The 22,467-nt window shown below is 39.8% G+C and overlaps 3 protein-coding genes across 7 annotated transcripts; 1 reads left to right on the forward strand and 2 right to left on the reverse strand.

Annotated features, from left to right (window-relative positions):
• Window positions 1-3,078: 3,078 nt before the first annotated feature.
• On the reverse strand, window positions 3,079-8,401 carry sdhaf2 (succinate dehydrogenase complex assembly factor 2). Its single transcript, XM_079498072.1, has 4 exons — window positions 8,217-8,401; window positions 6,720-6,946; window positions 6,283-6,392; window positions 3,079-4,523 (listed from the first exon to the last, which is right to left on the reverse strand). The coding sequence occupies exons 1-4, from the start codon at window positions 8,253-8,255 to the stop codon at window positions 4,393-4,395; spliced, it is 507 nt and encodes a 168-aa protein (XP_079354198.1). The 5' UTR covers window positions 8,256-8,401; the 3' UTR covers window positions 3,079-4,392.
• Window positions 8,402-8,540: 139 nt separating this feature from the next.
• Window positions 8,541-19,633, forward strand: LOC306921014 (cleavage and polyadenylation specificity factor subunit 7-like). 5 transcript variants are annotated; one of them, XM_079498065.1, is made up of 9 exons: window positions 8,541-8,962; window positions 10,124-10,324; window positions 10,425-10,528; window positions 10,837-10,982; window positions 11,096-11,450; window positions 11,613-11,716; window positions 13,964-14,106; window positions 14,563-14,824; window positions 17,236-17,490. In XM_079498065.1, exons 1-8 carry the CDS (start codon window positions 8,906-8,908, stop codon window positions 14,818-14,820), a joined length of 1,368 nt encoding a protein of 455 aa, XP_079354191.1. In that variant the 5' UTR covers window positions 8,541-8,905; the 3' UTR covers window positions 14,821-14,824; window positions 17,236-17,490. The 5 variants fall into 5 exon arrangements, with proteins under 5 accessions (XP_079354191.1, XP_079354190.1, XP_079354188.1 ...); XM_079498064.1 differs by lacking the exon at window positions 17,236-17,490 and adding an exon at window positions 19,476-19,633 and having other exon boundaries at window positions 8,543-8,962; window positions 13,964-14,111; window positions 14,565-14,824; XM_079498062.1 differs by having other exon boundaries at window positions 8,543-8,962; window positions 13,964-14,111; window positions 14,565-14,824; window positions 17,203-17,490.
• Window positions 19,634-20,208: 575 nt separating this feature from the next.
• Window positions 20,209-22,090, reverse strand: polr2l (RNA polymerase II, I and III subunit L). Its single transcript, XM_079498074.1, has 3 exons — window positions 21,916-22,090; window positions 20,614-20,719; window positions 20,209-20,499 (listed from the first exon to the last, which is right to left on the reverse strand). The coding sequence occupies exons 2-3, from the start codon at window positions 20,706-20,708 to the stop codon at window positions 20,391-20,393; spliced, it is 204 nt and encodes a 67-aa protein (XP_079354200.1). The 5' UTR covers window positions 20,709-20,719; window positions 21,916-22,090; the 3' UTR covers window positions 20,209-20,390.
• Between the last annotated feature and the right edge of the window lie 377 nt (window positions 22,091-22,467).

Consider the following 22,467-nt stretch of genomic DNA (forward strand, 5'->3'; position numbering starts at 1 on the left):
CACATGGGCCTGTTATAGCGCCACCAGGAGGCCACTTTTTTTTACTGTACACCTACAGATTTTGTCCAAACATCACGCAAATTGATACACAGTCTCTCTATAGCCATTGAACAAAATGGGTCTTTAAATTTTTTCATACTCCATCCTTACTGGCTAAGATTGCCTTCCAAAGTTCCCAGGAGTGCAGGAGTGCAGGAGTGAACAAAATGTCGCAAATGATGAACACATCGTGTGCGATTTCCGTAATGCACATTCCCACTAGGCAGAGGAAGAAATGCCACTTGAAAATTCTCTAATCAGCCTCATGGTGGCGCTATAACTGGCCTATTCGTGTTTTTACCTAGAACTGCACCGATTTCTGTAAAACTTTGTATGCACACTCCCTATCTGCTATTTCTGACTATTGTTATAAATTGTGAGAGTTTAAAAACTCAAAATAGAGACACCAGGTTGAAAGTGATGGAGGAAATTGGCTATACTGCTACAGAACAGAAGCAAGAGAATCTCTGCAATTCTCTATTTTCCCTTTAGGCCATACTCTGCTCAACTCAGCACCGATACAGAAACATGATAGGAGAGATGGAGATGAGAGAAGTTGAAATTCCAGGGGGAGAAGATAGATCAGGTAATGTAGACATAGATAAAGTGGGTATTCATGGGCAACTGATGAATAGATGCTTGAAACAAACTTCAGAGATTGATTGAATCGTGGTGCTCATGAGAGCATGCATCCACAGGTACTGTAATTTATTTTTGCACAGATACAAAAGGTAAGTGTAAATTCTGAAAGTTATTTATTTGATGCATTGAATAGCCTTTGCATATTCACACATTCAGTTCAGTCTCATGAAACATGGTGATGTTCCTAATAGTTGGCACACTCCAATATATTGCCATAGGGATCCAGTCAGACAGAAAACAAATAAGGGGCACAATTTACAGAGAAGAATGTATTTTATCTGAGACAGATGGCAATAGAGCAAAGAGCACACAGAGGGGAACCCAACTGACATCACTGTGTGCTATTTTCAGATACATTGAAATTATACGGCTGACACAGCCCTTTTCTGAATATTGCAGATTTTCTTATTTAAATGACAATGACGTTTGTATTTGGCCCACATTGTTCACAACACATGTTTAATGTTGATTGGATACTGGCTACATTCCAATTCATTGGTCATATTCATCAGCCAGAGGGTGGGTTTGTCTCCTTCCGTTGAAATTCTGTGCACATCCTAAGGTCAAGGTTCAACTGAATTGGCAACACATAGTCAAGGTATTTTCTATTTTCCCTATTGTCACATGATGTTCTGATCTGTAATAGGAAATTATTTATATGGCTTAGGGTAGGGCTGCACAATTATGTAAAACAAATAGTAATTTCAATGATTGCAATATGAACATTCACAATATACACATCACAAAAGCAATATACAGTACATATTACATTTCAACAATCTAGGTTGTTGAACCAACCAAAGGCAGAGAGACATTCAAACTATGCATGCATCATCGCAATATTCAACTATGTATAAATACTAATATTCGTATATTGCATGTTTTACTAATATCATGCTGCAGCCTGCAGGCCTACCTTAGGGCAAGAATATCTAGAATTTAACTACCTATGCTGATCTACAGGCGCACAAAGCATCACATGGAGACATGTTTCGTGAACTTATATCTTTTAATATATATTTTGAAACGTTTCAAAGATATTGATGGAAATATTTCCGGAGAATTGTAAACATCGATTCGTGCCCAAAATATCCCATTGAGGTGCATGGACCCATACAATCGTGAATAACAAGGTTGTTTTTTGTCCTTCACACTACAGGTGGTTGTGGTGTTACCAACTTCAGAGCCAATTTATATTGTACCTAAGCCATAAAACTATTACTCCTAAGCAATGTGCTGGGGTTGTTAAAACACAGTATACAACAAAATATATAATATTGAGTATGATCTATTCAGATTACCATATTCGTCAATATTACATTAGTAACATTACAAATATTTTGATCAGATAAACATCTTGACCATCCATAGCGGCCAAACATAGCATACTGAATTAATTACATGGGGGCAATCCATCTGTTCATGAGGGATTAGTGATCAGCAGGTGTGGTGCAGTTGATGGCAAAACAAAAAAACTGTGCTTCCACCTGGTGCAAATTTGTTGATACTACACTACAGTCAATGGGATGTCAATAAAATAACACAAATACAAATGTATTACACTACGGCCTGCTCACTTCTAGCGCCACACGTCACAAATGGGAAGAAGGAAATTGCGGGATTTCACAGCCTCCACTTCCTGTTTCAACTCCCTTTTAAAACCCTTTATTCTGCGCTGCACATGTAGTAGAGGATGGCCGCACATCGTACGTAGACACACGCACACCCAGCGTAATTAGTATGTGTAGTGCATACTGTACTGTAGTTTATGTAACAGAGTATCAGCATGTTTGGGCAAGTCAGATTTAACTTTTTAAAGACCTTAGATGTAATAGTGTGAGCTTGTGGATCTGTCGAAGCTGCACTGCAGGTGTTGGCAAGTGTGATCATTATAACATTGGACAATAATGGTTGACAGTCATGCCCATATATGTTAACCTGATTGCTTGTGCTTGCTCCAAGTAAAGAATCTGGCAAGTGGCAACCCAGGCCAAAGTATCTCGTTTCATAGACCTGATTGCTTGTTTATGTGAAATCAACCAAGTACCAGGTGTGTTTTGGGTCTGCCCATGGAAGAGCAACATTGCTTGGAATTAAAATGTAGTAGGGAACTTGAACGTGAAAGCATGATGACAACACGGATGTCCCTGCAGTGAGTCTAACAGCCTGTGTGACTGCTCTCACTCCACTCCATGAAATTTGAAGAGGCAGGAGGTGTAGTGCGACATCTGGTGGCTGAATGATCTGCAGTGGAAACATCCCAATGCATGGGAAATTATAGTCTGTGCGGGACGGGACGGAACGCGGTGATCCTTAGGCAAATGTATAATAGGATGAAGCAACAGGGCATATGGTAAAATAGTTTAAGAAAGTGAGACAATAAGTGGAAAAGCACAGTAAATGGCATCAGAATTTATTAAATAATAACCCACAAAAAACTATAAACAAGATGCAACTTTCCATGCCTGAGCGTGTGTAGATATTTGTCTACAGTACATGCAATTGTCATATAGACTCTGAGAGTACAGCGATAACATTTACATTGTTTACAGTATATACAGAAGTAGATGAAAACCTTCTACATAAGGCGTACAGAATATTAAGAATACTTTGCTGATACTGAGTTACATCATTTTTTTCCCTAAATCTAAATATTGCTTACAGACAGGCTTACGACTAAGGAGAAGGCAGGGGCTCAATGTTTTGCTCAAGGAAATTTGACGAGGGCAGCGGTGGCCTAAGGGTTAGAGGAGCGCCCTTGTTGCCGAAAGGTTGCCAGTTTGATTCCCCGGATGGGCGGGAAAAATCTGGATCGGGACGGGCTTGTTGCCGAAAGGTTGCCGGTTCGATTCCCCGGACGGGCAGGACAAATCTGGGTCGGGAAGTGATTGTCATCACTCACCCAACAGCGCTGAAGTGCCCTTGAGCAAGGCACTGAACCCCCAACTGCTCCAGTGGAGCTGCTTAGTGGCCAACAGTATTAGACTGTGGTTGTACTGGTCAGCTAATGTGTGTGTCTGTCTGTGAACTCAACCTCGGGATTTCCCTTATGGTCTGAAGCTAGACTAAAGCCAAATTCCAATACCCCAAATCTCGGCCACTCGCTCACTCACACTAGCATGGTGGTGTTACGGTGAAATTGGTGACCTGCTGAATTATGTGAAAATCTTGCAGACATCACATAATGTCAGTGTCCGAATGAAAATTGTTGCAGTTTGTTCATTAGCAGAGTTCAACCTAGCAGCATTTAGGCCACATATTTAAAGACCTCCATGTAGTTGTGTGAAGTCCACAAGATGGTAACATATTTCGGCAGGTCACCAATTTCACCATAATTTGCCATGATGGAGTGACCGAGTGGGAGTGAGCGAGTGGCCGAGATTTGGGGTATTGGAATTTGGCTTAAGCTAGACATCTAAAAATGTAAGATGATTCCATTTTTGACTTGAGTATTCATTCTAAAACTGTCCTCCAAGACCAAAGATAATTTAATAGGTGAAATAAATGAAGGATTATAACTTTCACATGGATTCACCTGGCAAGTCTATTTCATGGAAACGTATTCTTAATATTGTGTACAATCAGTACATAGAGCAGTTGGCTAAGTTAATAGCCTTTTTTAAAGGTCTAAAGGTGGATGATATTGACATTGCTTTCTATGCACCACCTACAGTATAATCGGTTATTCAGCGGGTTGAAAAGGCCTCCAGTTCACTGGCTCTCCTTGTCCAGGTACTCCAAATTGGGGGCAGCCAACCTCTGTTCCTGGTTCCGATTCTTTGTGAACTCCTTCAACATTTCCATGACCTCTCCTTTGTAAACATCAGGAGTGGGATAGGCCTCTGCCAGCAAAGACAAGAGAACAGTTGAGATCATTTAGTCAGACTGGACACAAGCCTCCGGGCTTTATTGGGTTTTTATCCTCTTTAATTCATTTTCAATAAAGTGTTTATTTGTTCGATCAATCAATCAATCAATCATTCATTTATTGATAGATTTTTACAGTAGTTTGACAGGAAAGGGGGAGAGAGATGGGGGGAGGACACGTAGCAAAGGTCGTCGGGACCGGGACTCGAACCTACGACACCGCTGGATTACCTAGGCTGTATTACCAGCCTAGGTGCCTGGACCACTTGGCCGGCCCAGGCCATTTAATTCATGAATTTATATAAACAAGGGACCATTACTGACCTAAAAACATGGTAGTACACATATTAGAGACCAAACTAATGATGGGCATCTAGAGACAATGAATAGAATTCATATCAACATAAAAGGAATGGCAAAACAAAACACATGTTAGATTTGGGTAATTATAACTAGTCCATACCCGTTTGTCGATCTGACATACCCAATCCCTACCTCCCCCACTTATATTGGTTAATGTGGCACACCTATGCGATGCTCAGCCAATCACAGCTCAGAATGACACACCTTCTAGCCAATCACAGCTCGCAATATCTGAGGACACGTTCCATCCGCACATTTTGAGGACGCAATCTCTAGAATGATTCTGCATGATTCACTAAGCTGTTTACGCCCATATTTTGAATGTACATTCATTTACGAAAATTCCTACGTTAGGTCAGTTAGGTATTTCTGCCAGTGAATTTTGCGGGAGGGCTGCTTGTGCTCACGTCTGCTCGAAGGCATGACTTATGGAACAAACGCTTGCATATGTCATTAGAATGCATTATTCTTCATACAAAATCAATTACAATAGTTCCAAACCTCAAATTAAATATTTATGTGCCCATAATTTTGTCAACACATATAAAAAAAGAAAGAAAACATGTAAAACGATCTTTGTATGCACATTATAGATATAATGAAAATTACAAATTAAATTTTAAGAAATCATTTGTATTACTTTTCAGTTGATGCATTTAGAGCTGAATTATTAGGTGTTAATTTATAATATTGATCACATCACATGAATGCAGTCTTACCTTGATGAGAATACAGTATAAATTAAATCTAGCCTTAGCTGCCTGTGGAATTTCCAATTCCGATGTAGGAGTCGGACAGTGGAGGGTTCGTTCTCCAAAGGACAAATTCCCCTTAGCTCTGATAAAAATGATCGAATATTGGCAGATTCCAGAATCATCTTTTTTTACCTTGGCAAAGGTCAGTTAGCAATTGTTCAGTAGAAAGGGCTTATATGCAGTTTTATGTCATGAGGTTTAACTTTGTAAACTGACTTCTTATTCTCATTACATGTGAGAGCGGGCTATCACTTTATTAATGTTCGATTGTTCGAGTGGTGGCGTTGTCACTTCTGACATAGGACGTTCCTGGTTGACTTTTATGGTCTTAAATGGGGTGTGGTGCAAGGCAAATGCTTCTCCACGTGAAAAGAAATGCGGAACACATGTGATGCACACATTTCAGGGATTTACACAGGTGATGGGGAATCACACAGCAGTTTTCGCTTAGAGAAAATACGGCCTCCTTTAGTATACACGTTATTTATGGTATGTCCAGCTTAGTGAATCAGGCCCATTGTGTGTGCAAAGCCCCAGGTTGTTAAGCACTGTACAGGACTACAGGTCCAAATAATATTGACCAAAATATTGACCATAATATAAGTGTTCCTCTCACCTGTTGCCCAGTAGTATATGTCCCAATCATTGCTCGGCTCATTAATCAACCTGTCATATTGCAGCAGCTGGGTCTCTGTCATTGTGTTCAAGTAGCGCTTTGCAAAAAGGCTGCAAAGAGTGTCAGGGGAGACAGAAAATAGCAGATACAAGTTGAAAGCTACCAAGCTACTGTAACTGCTATCTGCAATTCTGTGTATACTGATTGTATACACGCCAATAGCACAATGATTGTTCACATGAATTAGTAAAAACGTAGTCAAATGCTAAATGTTTAATGTTCCAAATTCCAAGTCAAAACTTTCAAAATTGGTATTTGTTTTGACCTGATTGGGCTTTTAAATGTTTTTTGTTTTTACAACACGACTGGCATTTGTTTGCAATAAAAACATACATTTAGCGGTAATGACTTAATTATTAATAAAAATAAAAATAAACCTGAGGATTATGCAGTTCTCCAACATGCCCCTCTTTCGACTCTCATAGAGCAACCGTCGTCTCTTGATGTCTATGGATTCTCCTATCTTTTCTTCCCATGGGGGCAAAGCGATCTCTATTAGGTCAGCCTTGCTGTCCTCAGGTGCTTCACCACGGTAACCACGAGCGGACATAATCCCCGTCACTGTTGGTCTCCATGGTCGTGCCTGGCATGCCACGTTCAGGAGCTGACCAGCGAAAAAACAGATAGGGAAAAAGTACTTAAAGTAAGTAAAAGTATCAACACTGCAACGTAGAAATACTCAGTTACAAGTAAAAAAAAATCACACCCGTGTGAACTGAGTGGTGCAACTGTTCACACACTACGTCACACACTAACCATAGCAACCATGCACTAACCATAGCAACCATGCTCATCTGTACGTGGCCCCACGTACAGGTACACACATACATAGATACATAGATACAGACAAAGCTGGTTATTGGAGTGGTTTGCACCACTCAAAAAGTACAAACGTATTGTATTGGTATCAAAATGTACTCATTCTGCAGAATGTCCCATTTCATAAGTAAAATGTATACAAATCTTTTGAATAGCAGCTCTTACAAGCTTAGATCAGCTATATTAAAATGGCCGAACTATATATAGGGCTGAAGTGGTTAATGTATGTTTAGTAATAAATGCTCAAAATCTACAAAGTAACTAGTAATGTTTTCAAATAGTTGAGTAATGGTATAATAATAAGACGAAAAATTATAAAAAATACAGAAATCTGGAAGAATTCCAGTAAAGTAAATAAACACCTTAAAACTGTACGGTACTTGAGCAAACATACTTACACCACTGCAATAAACACAAAAATAAACACACACCATGTCTATCTGAGATTGATTGATTGAAGTATTTAACAGATTGGAGAATTACAGTACATTTCAAGCACAACTCAATACAAAACTGTTAACTGTGGGCGACACCATAAAGCATTACACTTGTTTACATTAGGGTCCATTATGTTCAATTCATCATAACATTTAGAGACGTACAAATACAAATATACACTTCTATATAGCCAAAAACAGGAAATCATCATAGGAGGTAAAAAGGGGAAGAAAACATATAGGCTACAGTGAGGGGAAAAGAGGTGGGTGGGGACTCTTCTATTTGATGGCTCTGGTCAGCCATTCCAGCCTGTCAAAGTGGGGAGGGGACCAGGGGTGAGGTGGGTTCGGGGAGTGAGGCCAAGTAGTAGTAGCCTGATAAGGAAGACTGTAATAGACTTAGCCCCCAACATGTTCTCTAGGGAACATATTGGGGCTATAGTAGACTGTGATAGATCAGTTGTAATGTGCTTGTAAACAAGCATATAAAGCTAATTACACAGTCAGATTCACTACTACAAATTACCACAGCACTGACAAATCTTACGTAGCTTTATAGCGTTGTTGACAATGACAACACGACTTTAACGCTGACTAAACCAACAAGACTTTACTTACCCTTTTCGTTAAGACAGACGATAACATGTTAAACGTCATTCTTGTAAATGCAGCTATACACTGATGTTTGTGTGTATCTTTCTGTACACGGCATGTACCAAGGTGGCAGAGAATGTCATGTACACTGAATGTACACACAAGTACAAACGCACCTCCTCTACAGGAAGCCCAACGATTACTTAGTTCGTCGTATGAAGGTCGCGCGCAGAACAAGATATTAGCCGTACCAATGGCAACTGGCAAGGAACCCTTATATTCGGGATACGGTTGTTGCTAGTCGGTAAAATAACACACATGGACCCTACGGCTTTGGCTTCTTCCTGTTGCTGCGGATAGTGTTGTTAGTGCACAACCACAATGGCGCTTGGTTAGCACTGCAGCAGCAGACCAGTTACCAGTCCGTATCATACTATCAACCTAAATTAAAAGCAAATATATACATTAAAACTTTAATGCATCTCGTTTATTTTCATCCGAAGAAAATACTTGGACATTATTCGTTATGGTATTTGTTTAGTTTGGCCACCATATTTGCATCTCGCATCCTCCATTAAATTAGCACGGGAGCCTAGCAGTGGCAGGGCTGGAGAGGATTCACTGAGCAGTTAACGTCATTTATCATAACATTGGAAACCAGGAAATATAGCTACGGTAATTAAACATCATCCAGCATCATTAAAGCCTACAGGATGGCTACCACAGGATCTGCAGCCATTGATAAGACTTTCGTGGATCTCTATGGCGAGGTTAGTCTGTGGTCTGAAACAATAGATTGTATTGGATACAAATGTAAATACACGATATATAAATCTGTACCGATGATTACTATTATTTTTTTAAAGAAAAAACGCATTTCCGATGTGTTTGGCGATTGATTTGGTGAGACTGCGGAGCGAAATCACAGCAATGTAAATTGAAGTGATGCTTTAAAAGTTAGAAGCTTAGAATGGAAGCAATTCAATTCAAAGGGCTTTATTGGCATGAGAAAACATACGTTTACATTGCCAAAGCAGAAAGCACAATACAACAATACAGCAATACAATCAAAACAAAAAAGATGTACATTTGAACGTCAGAATCTTCAATAGATCAAGGTAGCACAAGGTACATACACACTTGGTGGCACTATCCCTTGTTATTTACAATTGTGTGATTCATGTAATTGGGATGTTTCAAAAACCTTGTATAGAAGTTGGAGTTGCAATGAGCTATCAAGAAATTATGTTTATTATTTGGGCAAGAGAAATAAATATACTATATAAAAATAAATTGTGCTCACATGAGTCAACTTGCAGTCTTGCACCACCAGGGGACACCTGTGCATACAAAGGATGTGCCAAATGATACCGTTATATGAAACACTACTTTAGTAACAGTGGAATCTACCATGGTACAGGGGTTGACACTAAGGTCTCAGATGCACTTGCCTGTCGGGCAAAGAAAATGTATGTAAAAAATGTATTATTTACAGTTCAATGTAACACTTTTAAAAACGTTCTGGGGCTGTGCGAATAAAAAAAAATGTCATATGACTATGCGTTCACACTTATTATTTTATATTTTTAAGTGTAGCAAGTGAAAACAGGACATTATAGGTAAACAGTGCTTTACATTCCACAGACCAGAAGAAAGCGCTGCGGTCACGTTCAGGTGTTTAGACATATATATCTTGTGTTGTGTTTTATAGACTGTTGCATCCACTCTCAAACGTGCACTTGCCCGGTCGGGCAACTGCACCTGCCAGAAAGTTGTATTTACCTGCTAGGGGCAGGTGGGCAACCCTTAGTGTCTGATGGTAACAGTAGAAATCATTCTCCTTGCTCTGACAATGTTACTGATGTGCTCACAAAATGAGCAGGACCTTATTTAAGTAATACTAATGACTGTTGCAAATTTATCCCCTATAGGTTTGTGATTTTGACCAGACAGTTGAGGCAAGTGATCTTTATGATGCAGTTCTTACCGGTTCAGTCTGTAAAAAAGTGGTCACCCCTACCATTAAGGAGACAAAAGCTAAAGGAGAGGCTAAACCAGCGCCAGCGATAACAAGTGGCACTATGGCAAAAGACAATAAGAAACATTCTGTGTATATTGGAAACTTCTCCTGGGTGAGTCATACATATGAAGCCTTGTTACCCAATAATTCTTATTGGTGATTTTCCTTCCACACATTTTTCTCATGCTCTCACTTTTATCATTTACCTCCAGTGGACATCTGATAAAGACATCACTAACATGGCTCACACTCTGGGAGTGAAGGACATCAAAGAAATCAAATTTGCTGAGAACCGAAGTAATGGCCAGTCGAGAGGGTGAGAGTTTCCAACAGTTGATCCGAGCTAAATGTTTAATGAATCCTTGCAAATGGACTTCAGAACCTCACTGCAGTCTTTATATGTATTAGAAGATCATAGAACTTTAAAAGCTATCTCTAAAAAATATTTCCTTTCATTTCTATGCAAAATGAATAACCAGATATAGGGTGGGGGACCTGGGGGTAATGGGCTTCCCAAGGCCTGACATTTAGATTGTGGATATTTAAAAAAAAAAATGGTATTGAATTTCTATGAAATGGTGTTGACAGCAATGAATGTTTTCTTCCTTTCACTCTGAAATATAGCTATGCCGAAATCATACTGTCAACAGAAGACTCATTGTGGAGATTGGTGGAGAAAGTACCTAAATGTACACTAAATGGGGTGACTGTAGATTGCCGCATTGCCACTTCCCAAAACATGAAGAGGTTTGAAGCCGTAGCCAACAAATGTAAGAACAAATCACCATATCATTTATAGATTTAATGATGCAGAATTATTTATGTATTCCATTTCCAATGATTATTGTGCTCCATTTGATGTACAATAATGTATTCTTTACAGGTATGCCCCTTCGTGTTGAAAAGGATGATATTAAGGAATCCGTTTCTACAGATAAAGTCCCTGTATTGTTGTCTCAGTATAATCCTCATCCTCAGCCTGTGCCCCCCACGTATCCACAACACCTTGCTAGCCAGCTCCATCCGTTGCCCAACCCTTACTTCAGGCATATGGCTCCTCCACCGAATGTGCTGCCTCCTCCATTACCACCACAGTACATGATGCCTCCCCCACCACCACCACAGTACATGCCCCCCCGTCAGCCTCCCCCGGTTGCCAGCCAGCCACCACCCAGTCTTCATATCAATCCTGCATTCTTTCCCCCTGGTCATGGCAGCCACAGCAGCAGCCAGCAAACGTGAGATTGTTAACTTGCTTTGTTCTTCACTGGTATTTCACATCTCAAATAAATAAATACCTTTAACAGATAATTACAACCATGTTTAATCTATAGTTTATATTTACAGCAGTGGGGATGTCTAATTAAATCAACTGACAACAGTTCTTCACTGTTTTACAGAGACACAGCTCCATCTCAAGATGGAAGTTTTGAGGAGCAAATGAACAGAAATCGGACCATTGCCAGTAGTGCCATCACCAAGGCTGTAACTGGAGCAATGACTGGTAAGACAACAGCCATGCTGGCACAACATTTTTATCAGGATCCCTTAAAATATGTCCTAATTACTGCTACATTATGTAATCACATAGCCAACTCCAATATGTATTTATCAATAACCCCAATATCTTGCCATAATAATAGATGGAACAAAAGAGCAGAGGAAACCCATATTATGTTTTTCAGTGGTGCAAACACACAGCCAGCCAGCCAGGGACACGCTGGCTGTGTCCCTGGCTGGCTGGCTGTGTCTGAGCACGAAAATAGTGTTTGTGTCACTGTTGCGCAGCCTAACACACACACATATTAACTGTATATATGATGATTTCTGGTGTGACAGTACAGTAAGTAGAGAGACCCCCTGTGGACCCCCACACGGTAAAGGTCTCCACACACCGGGCGTGAATTCGGATTTTTAAGCGGCTTTTCTCCATCGGTTTTCCGAAAAACGCGGCCGGTGTGCAACCACCTCAACCATTTCGGACGCGGGGCGGCTCGCCGGAACCGGGCCGGCCCCCTGGGAGTGTTCTTGGGGGTCTGGAGGTAACGGTTCCGGGGACCCTCACACGGGTGTGATTTTTCTGTTCTAGATAGTGTACTATCCTGGCAATTTGAGCATTCTTTTAGAAAAAACTCTGTTGGTGTTATTTAATATTTTTTTAAGTAAGAATGATCACAAATTATACAAAGTGCTTGATTTGGTTTCTTTATCAGGAACATGTTTAGATTTGAATCCTTGATCGTTTTTACCAAACCTACCTCCATTTCTTCTTCTTTAACTTTTATTTATTTATCATTACCTAGGTACCTCATTGCGTTTTACATCTCTGTGAAGGGAGCCCTCGCCAAGAACGAAGTCAGGCAGGGCTTAGAACACAAAATACAATAAAAACACGAAGCAAGACACAAAATAAATAGTTTAATGATATTCTAGAGCTGATTCCAGGACCATGGAGCATAAAAACTAAAAGCAATTCCAAAATATAGCTGCAAGCAGCGATAAAGCGGGACCAAGGTAGAAGACAACAGAAAACAGAAAACAACAACCTTGCGGTCCAAGGGCAAGAGCTCTACTGACTGAGCTACACGGAGACAATCAGTTACTCCATTGTTAACTGGAAAATCATTCAGTGTTAGTTCAGCATAAGTACTCAAACCTTTAGAAATTAGCAGATCTACATGCTCATCACAGTACAGTACAGTACAGTACAGTACAGTACAGTACAGTACAGTACAGAATATCGGGATGAACCTGTGTCGTTAAATGCTTAGTATGAGGTATAAAGTACAGCAGCCTTGTGTTCATACAACAGAAAGATTGGGTATTGGGTAAGACTGACGTTATGTATCTTTCAGGACCTTTCACTGCTTCGTCTCAACCATTGCTCTATGCTCTGGTCTCAGCCACCGCAGTGTATTGTTTGACATTCCGTTTCTCTCCAAAGTTGAATGTTGCCACCACTGTTGGAGCAGCCATAAACTACACAGTTCATCCCGATGTTCTGGGCATCTTTGTAAAGTTAGTGTTAGTAAAAAGCAGGTAAAAGAGTAACGTTTTGAGCTGACTAACATCAGTCACTCTACCATTCAATGTAGTAGAAGACCTGGCTGTTTACACCGCAGATATGTTGTTTCCGCCTACAGGAAATACGTTCGCTGCGACCATGAGACCCGTTTCTGAATTTGTTTATAGCCCAAACTCTGCCACTCGTTCACTCGCAGCAGCATGGTGGTTATTAGCAGAGTTCAACCTAGGGGTATTTAGGCCACGTATTTAAAGACCTCCATGTAAGTTATATGTCCACAAGACTGTTCCTGGGGTTCTGGCACTGTTGAGCAGCGTCACACACACATAGAGAGGCCAGGGAGGAGGGCTTGTACAGTACGGTACGGTACGGTACGGTACAGTACAGTACAGTACAGTACAGTACAGTACAGTACAGTACAGTACAGTACAGTACAGTACAGTACAGTACCACTCAGTTCAGACAGGTCTGATTTTTCACACTGCGTCTGCACATGAAACTGCGTGATCCCTGCTGATCCAAATGAGAACGCCTGCATCACTTGCTCCCCTTCTGAAGCGACCTTTAGAAATGCAACAAAAACAAAAAAATCTCCATGAATCCAAGGCTTCATGGGGTGTGTAATTGATAGAAAATAAGTAATTTTTTTGGGTAAACTACTCCTTTAAAGAAAACCATGTATTTTGTCACAATTGAAGAAATGATTTAATGCGTCTGTTAATGCAGGAGACTTGCGGTTGGCCATGGAGACACTTCTAACTGCCATTTCAGTTATTAAGCAGTCCAGAGTGTACAGTGATGAACGCTGCCAGACCTTGCTTACCTCTCTCAAAGATTGCCTAGTTTCCATCCAGGGCAACTACAACAACAACAGGTTTTTGAATAACTTTATTTCTGGACTCCCATACTCATGCATTTTGTTGTCCATTCTAATTTGTATTGCTATGACTGCTTAGAGTACTTATTTTAACACCTATGTATTGCTTCTATGCCTGTGAACACACCAGAAACCAAGTAGAACATACAAATGGTATAAATATTCAAGTCTATTTCATCCCAGTGTGTAATTAAGATAGCCTGGAAACCTGATGAATCTGCCACAGGAAAAAAGTTTGAATTACATTACATTTCGCTCACCCCAGAGATGTGGGTGACCAATCAGAGCCCACTATTCAAAGTGACACTTTTTTGCTGTGACATTGGAATCTGTTTGTAACCGTCCCTTGGAAATACATCTTCCACACTAAAGTTAGTTATGTCTACGCAGTGATATCAGTCTTGCCATGCCAGGCTATAATTAATTACTATTATATATTTTTTTCTGTAGTAACAGCCAACATTCTCAGGAGAGAGAGAGAGATCCGGACAGAGAGTGCGACAGAGAGATGGATTTTTTGGACAGAAACCGGGAAAGAGAGAGAGATTGGGACAGGGAGAGAGACCGGGACAGAGGGCGAGAACGCCACAGAGATTCCTCTGAATCTCATAGACGCAGAGAACCTTCCTGGAGTGAGGAGGACAGAGACCGTATGCGAGATCGGGAGAGGCATACAAGTAGAGATCACAGAGACCGATACCGCTAGCTAGGTAAGCTTTCTCCACATTGTTATATAAAAAACCTTCTATTTAAATCCAAATCATCATCTATACATTTTATTATGGTAATCCCAAGTAAACCCTATGTCTATAAGAACTTAGACAATAACCTTTAGAATTGTTTGCACCCTTGGTAAAAACTTTAAAAAGTTGTAAAAGTTCAGCAGCAAAAGTATATATACATATATATATATATACATTCTTAAACATAAATTCAAAATGATTTATAACAAGTAGCAGGATGTGTTGAGTGTGGTTTGTAAACACATCGTTAAAAGTTGTCTAAACGACACCAATAGCACACCAGAGCAGTGTAAAGCAAGAGTGGCAGCAACTCTTCATTCCAATGGAACAAATATTTTACAGCAATTTCCAGATTCTGGAGCCTCTCAATAGTTGCTTAAACCCTAGTAGCGTAGTAGAGCTATGGAAGGCTAGACCGCTTGTGGTACTTTTAAACGGTAAAGATATTTAACACCCTTGTCGCCATGACCCGCAGCACCGCGGGTTATCATAGCCGAACCCGCGGCGCCGCGGTTAATCGCTTTATATCAAAATTTACCCTAGTAGTGTAGTAGAGCTATGGAAGGCTAGACCGCTTGTGGTACTTTTAAACGGTAAAGATATTTAACCCCCTTGTCGCCATGACCGCGGGTTATCACAGCCGAACCCGCGGCGCCACGGTTAATCGCTTTATATCAAAATTCACCGGCAGAAGCCAAACACATACCTCTACTGCGCCCAGGTTGCTAGGCAGGTTGCTATGTCCCTCCAGGCACAAGGCGAAATGTGCGGGCACCCCATTGGAATCAACTCATTATGATTTATTTCATGCCTGGGGCTCATATACAGTTCCCGGGACCGATTGCAGTGTTCCCGGGACCGATTGCAGTGTACTCGGATATGGATCGATGCAATGTGAAAGCATTGAATACAGTTGAATGAAGTGTACTCGGGTGCGCTGTGGAAGAATCAAGGCCAATGTGAATCATGGCCAATGGGGACCAGGCAACAGTATTCGGGAACAGTTTGAATCAAACAGACTCAGTGTGAATGCCCCCTAACATGTATCTGGAACGATCAGAGGTCTATGTGATCAACCATTTTAGACTGCCGTTGTCGCTACTCTCTTTACATTGCTCTAGTCTAGTGTTACCGTAACCAAAAAGAAAATACAGGTAGAGGGAAAGGTCTCTGTAGATACAGACACGCAACACACTTCCAGTGGGTCATAGAAATGATTGAAAGGGAGTGTTTTTGTATGAGTCTACATTGTTTTTTAGGAAACATCCTACTCGTTATCCCTTTTTTTAAATGAAGAGCATTGTTAACATTAATGCCTTCTAGTCCTGATTACTTCTAATCCGAACAATCAATATGAAGGCATTTCTGTCTTACTTGCTCCTGACTTTTAGCCCCGTTAGTGGCAAGGCTCTTAAAGATGGCATAGTCTCAAAAATGATCTCTCGAAAAGTACTGGCTGAATTGCCATGGAATTTGCTGTGGACCCCAGGTGATCATAGTGATTTGGTGACCCCATTGCCTTTTCTCTAGTAGTTACTACCAAGCCAAATTGTGCAATTGCATACAAAGATATCTCACAATGTAATGATCGGATTGCCATGAAACTTGCTGAGCACACTTATGCATTTGAGTGACCCCATGGCCTTGCCTCCAGCACCAACTTCAACCTAAAAAGTCAACTTTGCACACAAGATATCTGATATAATCTAAATGGGCCAACTGCAGAATAAACGCTACGGATTGTGGTGACCCCCAGAAGCAGCACAGCCTCTAGGGGGCGCTAACGGGGCTTTTAGACTCTTAAGTGTTTTGTACTATTCTATTTCTACAGCATTGACATTGCAATTTCATTTTTATGTACATCTGTTTGTATATTAATCACTAGCGCATAAAGGTGATGACACAGTTACTTAAACCTTTTTTTTTTTTTTTAATCATTTTAGTGATGTATAATGTCAATATGTATGATATGTTGTATTTGCAACTTCACCACAATAAAAATGCTTTTTGTTCCATATTATAAAAGTAAAAGTCATGTTTTTGACTTATGGATAAAAATGTATTAACCCATTTAGGCCTGATGTCGAAATTTAAAAAATGTCCTTATGTTTCTGTATCAGTGGTGCTCAAAAGATTTGATGCACATTTTCACGATTTTTCTAAAATAGCAGACCAGTGGCGCGCTATGAGCTTGTAGATCTGCTATTTTTCAATAGCTAAAGCATAACATAATGCTAACACCAAAAGAGAGATTAATCTTTCCAGATATTTCAGTAAACCTTTTCCTTAATGTAATTACTGTTTTTTGTTTACTTTTTGCCTGGTATAAATTAACCTTTTAAAAGCCCCTCCACGCCCCCTGGTCATGGTCTCTTTAGGAAAGAAGCAGAGAAAGCAGGATTTGATTTCCACACCATTCTGTGCAGGTATCTGGAATCTCCCACACCCTTGTTCCATAGCCATCTCTAAGGACAACTGGCCCACAAACACTTTTGTGATTTAATGAAATTTTGTTTTTGTTTTCCATACCTGCATGGACAGCAGATCATGTACATCTATACATGTAGATGTTTTCATTCTTTTTGTATAATGTAAATATATTTGATCAATAAACATGTTATCTGAAAACATAATTGTTGCCTAATTTGTTCTTTGAATGATTGATGTCTTTCTTGACATGAACATACAGTGTTACATATAAACGTCAAAACCTAATGGTCATCAGGCTTTCGCTGTCCAAGCTCCTAGACTTTGGAATGCCCTATTTGAGGCTATTCGACGAGATGACTATCTTTCAAATCACTTCTAAAAACATACCATATATGTTCCGAAAAGCATTTTTTATTATTTGTTATTTTCCTCATTCATTGTTTAAATTGTGTTTTAACTTTTCTTTTAACATCTTTCTACAATTGTGGAGTTCTTTTGCTATTTTAACATGTATATTGTCCCATTTTTTTGTGCAGCATGTCAAGTGCTATATAAATAAACATGTTTTTAAAAGCTCTAGAGCTTATTTCCATTGTGGTCCTTGAGTGTAAATGTGTATATGCTGAGTGTTTTGTGTGGTAGCACATAATAATGTCAAATGCATTCATACACTTACCAGTATTACCGGTATTAGACCAGGGGTCTTCAACAGTGGGTCCGGAACCCCTAGGCGTCCTCAGAATTACTACAGGGGGGCTGCCAAATATTTTTATTATAGGAACTTATACATTTTTTTACAATTGAACCCTAGCATCCCTGTCCTGAGAACTTTAACGAAAAATAGCAGATCTAGAAGCTCAGCAGTTGTGAGCTTGTAGATTGGCTATTTTGGCAAAGAGGTTTGGTGTAGAGGGGAAACGAGCAGACCAAGTACAGAGTGAAAGGTCAAGTATTGACAGTTTAAGTGGTTAAATGTCTGAAGATACATTAACGTGAACACTGATCACAGTGCTGTCGAACAAGTCTATGAAGTGATCTATGGAATCTACTAAAGTTTAATCTGCAACACAGTTGTATAATATGTAGTGGTGGTCCCTGCTTCATCTCTGCTAAAGGGTCCTGAAGTGTTGGTGTAAAGAAGACACTGGGTTGTTAAGACTGGACTGAAACTTTACTTTGAGTGCTATAGACGAATAACAGTTTAAGTCCAAATTGTATTCTGACCCCTCCACGAAAAGGCCTAGTTGTCCTGACCCCTTATCCATCATTTATACATTATGGATAATTAGTGTGGACTTAAACTGTTATTCGTCTATAGAACACGTCTTTGGCCTGAAAATACGTTGAAGACCCCTGTACTAAACCACCAAAATGGCAAAACATAACAAACTGGAACCTGCTACAACTCAACTAATTAATGGTTATCCCGGTAGGTACAGCTGATATTCAGTCAGCTCTTTATGGAGGACTTTGAGTTAACAATATAACTAATCCCCATAAGGCTTACCTTATTGGAAAGTAATTCCTAATTGGCTAGATATTTGTGTATGACTTTGTTTACAATCCTGTGGACCTTTTATATCATTTAATGGGATAGTATCCTCCACTCTTGAGGCTAAAATAAAAATTAGCAAGATGTGTTCTCGGATGGAGTAGTTCTCTTAAGGTATTTTGGGGTGCTAGTGTACCAGGTTCAATTTCCCCTGCCAAAAATTCAAGAGCATTTCTCTACAATAATGGACATTCTTGCTAGATATTTTACTTTGATAATTTGGGACTGGGTCTTGTTTAGTGCCTTACTCTCCATATATGTTGTCTAATATGCAACTTAAATAAGTAACCTGTGACTGGCTGAAACTTCAAAGTCACTACCACATGGAACACACTTACTGTATTTAGTTTTGCATTGGACCCAAATTTCATGTTTCAACAAATTAGTAATAGTTTTTCCTGAAACAAACCGTCATATACATTCTGTGCATTAAATTATGGGACCAGACCATATTTTCATTCTAATCAATAATCATGACCATCATTTTATTGGTCATGATTTCTCCAATATTTCAAAATGAAATTTTGAAATAGACTAATTTAAAGTAAAATACAAATAATATAAATTTTGATTTTAGAAAAGCTCAGAATTGGGACAAAATGTCAAACCCCTTACTACTGCCACTGTCACCTCCAGAAATTCTCAACACAAGAAACACCAAGAAGCTGTTGTGGATCACTGCTACAGCAAAAAGAGATGCCTAGCCCCATCCATGGGGAGTCGTGGACACCAAGTTCCTGGGCGTACACCTGAACTACAGGATGAGCCACAGCAAACTGTTCCTGAGGCGGCTCAGGTCTTGTGTGCTGCAGATGTTGGCTGAGCTGGGGGGGCTTACATCACATACTCAACTAGCTCTTGGAGAAAGCAGGATTGGTGCCAGAGGTGAGTACATTAGATGATAGAGGAGCTTGGAGGTGGCTGTCATGGCCAACTCCTCCAGAACAAATTAGGGCAGCTTGTACCTGCTGCTCATGCATATTCACCACAGAGGGTGAAAATGTATACAGTTTCTTTTCAAAACAATGCAGAAAGATGCTTTAGACGATTTAAATTCCCACCCAGTGAGGTTTTGATTCATTTGACCTGATGATCAAATAGATCAAAACGTCAGAATTAAATAAAGAACGTCTTTTTTGTACCTGTGGTGTGCGGGCTCCATTCATCATCTGCATTTTACTGATTGCTCATTTTGGACTATAGTACAAAAATATCCTGGCTCCATTAAATATCTTTAATGTGTGTGATTTTAATATTTACCGGAATGTTAACTTTTATTCCTCAACATCGGCCCCAAAAATATTGTCAGGCTCTTCTTGAGACCTTCATGCTACTAGTGGGTGAAAAAAATACATCATGGATCATAAGCAAGGATATAATTTGAAAGCTTTATTTATAAAAAAGAAAAGTGTAGTAAGATCCACTAAAGCATGTCAAATGTATTCACTGTGTTCAACTTTGTAACTCCATATTCTCTTTCTCGTCAGTCTGCACAAGTCCATTGCATTTGAGTCCATCCTTGACAGTTCTCGGAAATGGCTTCATCAATGATTACTTCTCCAAGGGAGCATAATTCAACAGCTTCTCAATAAGATCCACGTGAGCAAGGAGCATTCTCCGACAGCAGTACCGCTTCAAACCCAGTGCATCAAGGGCATCACTGCAATGGGGGAGGGAGACATTTGATTTAAAAAAGAAAATAAGTGATGGACTAGCACATGACATGGACCAACAAAGCAGGCAGGTACTATACATCTGTGCATAAACACCTCACCCCTCAGTGTACTCCGCTTGAAGTAATCCAAGGTATGCCTCCCACTTGTTTCCCACGATCTTCCCACAGGTGAAGCATCTAATTGGGATGATCATTGTGAAATCTCCTGTAACAATAGCAGATATTAATAAGTATCACTTGTGGTTGTCTGTTGTGTAATGCCCGATTTATACTTCGGCATGTGTCAAAAGTATAATTAGGCATAATGTTGCATAATATGGCTCTATATAACATTAGCATGATTCAATCAGGGTTAGAGTTAGCTATGATAATGTGGGCTTGTATATGATGTATCGTGTATGTGCTTAAACATTTCACAATTGCTACAAAACCTGTGGCTAGCCAGTCATTGTGGGCATAAACAAGAAGTTTAAGGGTAGTTAAATTCAGAGCGGCGCTGGTTACATTTAGGTCAGGGATAATGGCATATGCCTACTGTGCATGTTCAAATCATCTTAAGTTTTTATTTTTTTGCATTTGTGTGGAAAAGCCGGTGTCCACTTTTCCTGTATCCTTGACGCTGAGCTCCCATGACATCTGTCGGCCCAACATAACTATTACCACAACCAATGCAATTAATTAGTATTGACCACAATGGAGCACCCAGGGGCATTTTGTGTTATCCTTTTAGCACAACCTTTGACTGTACTACCTGTAGTGTACTAACAAATTATAACATAGTATAAAAAGTATTCAATCAATATTTAGTTTACTACAAAAAACGTTTTGTTGCGTGTGCCCACATCAAGGCTCTGCTGCTATAGCCTGTAGCCTAGTCTGTTTTGTTGTTGCAATATTGCAATATCGCTTGTGGTTTCGGCTTCGTACTTCTTTCTCAGTCATTAAACTATTTATTTCTCTAACGGTATGATGACCATTTTAACGTGACGTCCCTTTTTGGAGAATATCACCTCATATGCCTTTTTCGAATAGCCTAAATATAAAATAGGCTAATCCACAAATATGGTTATTAACCAAACGCCATGGTGTCTAACAGGCTAACGCTAATTCACGTGTATGATGTCCCATAACAATAATGTTAAGTCACCGATTTAACGCGTTATGTTTTAGCTTATCTAGCTGTACCATCGTTAGCAAATATGTACTATTATTCAAGATATTAAAAAGCAAGTGTAAATTAACATTACATAATATATAAAAAATAAGGTTAAAAAAAATAATTAAGGTTAGCTAACAGCTAGCTCTGGGCCATAGCTCTAATGCAACGGCAGCTAGGAGCAGTAACTTGGAGGCAGGCATAACTTTGAATATCAACTACTATCAAATGAATGTCTTACTCACCGTCAACACAGAACTAGGCACTTGGTGTAAGTAATTTTAGTACGAAATATCTGCAAGACTCATGGGGCAAGACCATAGAGGGGCAAGCCTGGACAATCTTGTTTTAGCGGTTGCCATCCAGCTTCTTCTTCTATTAGGGTTTATTATTGGGTTTGGCACACACATTCGTGCATTACCGCCACCTACTTGTCTCATATTCAACGCAAATAGTCCCTATTACTAGTCAGGCTTTCAATAATAAGTAGGGACCCATAACTTTAACTATTAAATACATAATTCAACATTTTGTCTATCAAATTGGTCACTCTAAGATACTGAAATGTATATATCTATTGTGCCTTTGAAAATGTCTTTAGACAGTGGCAGTGCATATAAGATTAGATAGCTCGAACTATAGTGCTGGCTGTCTCGGCTAGGACGATTCGAACGATTCGAACTTAAACTGGGATGTTTAATGGAGCTAATTGGAATGGTGGTCTTACTCTTCTCTTGATAAAGATATGCAAGATATCTGGGTTGTAAAGCCATACACCTTGGTTCTAATGTGTTGAG

The sequence above is a fragment of the Electrona antarctica genome, assembly GCF_951216825.1.
Source record: "Electrona antarctica genome assembly, chromosome: 3".
NCBI classification, from domain to species: Eukaryota; Metazoa; Chordata; class Actinopteri; order Myctophiformes; family Myctophidae; genus Electrona; species Electrona antarctica.

Bases quoted from the DNA above. Each gene is read 5' to 3' on its own strand.
- sdhaf2 (XM_079498072.1), bottom strand. From the start codon at position 8,255: ATGACGTTTAACATGTTATCGTCTGTCTTAACGAAAAGG. The intron at 6,947-8,216 runs GTAAGTAAAGTC...TTCGCTGGTCAG, and splicing joins CGTCTGTCTTAACGAAAAGG to CTCCTGAACGTGGCATGCCA. The intron at 6,393-6,719 runs GTTTATTTTTAT...CACTCTTTGCAG, and splicing joins GAGAACTGCATAATCCTCAG to CCTTTTTGCAAAGCGCTACT.
- LOC306921014 (XM_079498064.1), top strand. From the start codon at position 8,906: ATGGCTACCACAGGATCTGCAGCCATTGATAAGACTTTCGTGGATCTC. The intron at 8,963-10,123 runs GTTAGTCTGTGG...TATCCCCTATAG, and splicing joins TCGTGGATCTCTATGGCGAG to GTTTGTGATTTTGACCAGAC. The intron at 11,451-11,612 runs GTGAGATTGTTA...ACTGTTTTACAG, and splicing joins CACAGCAGCAGCCAGCAAAC to AGACACAGCTCCATCTCAAG.
- polr2l (XM_079498074.1), bottom strand. From the start codon at position 20,708: ATGATCATCCCAATTAGATGCTTCACCTGTGGGAAGATCGTGGGAAAC. The intron at 20,500-20,613 runs GTGAGGTGTTTA...CCCCCATTGCAG, and splicing joins CAAGCGGAGTACACTGAGGG to TGATGCCCTTGATGCACTGG.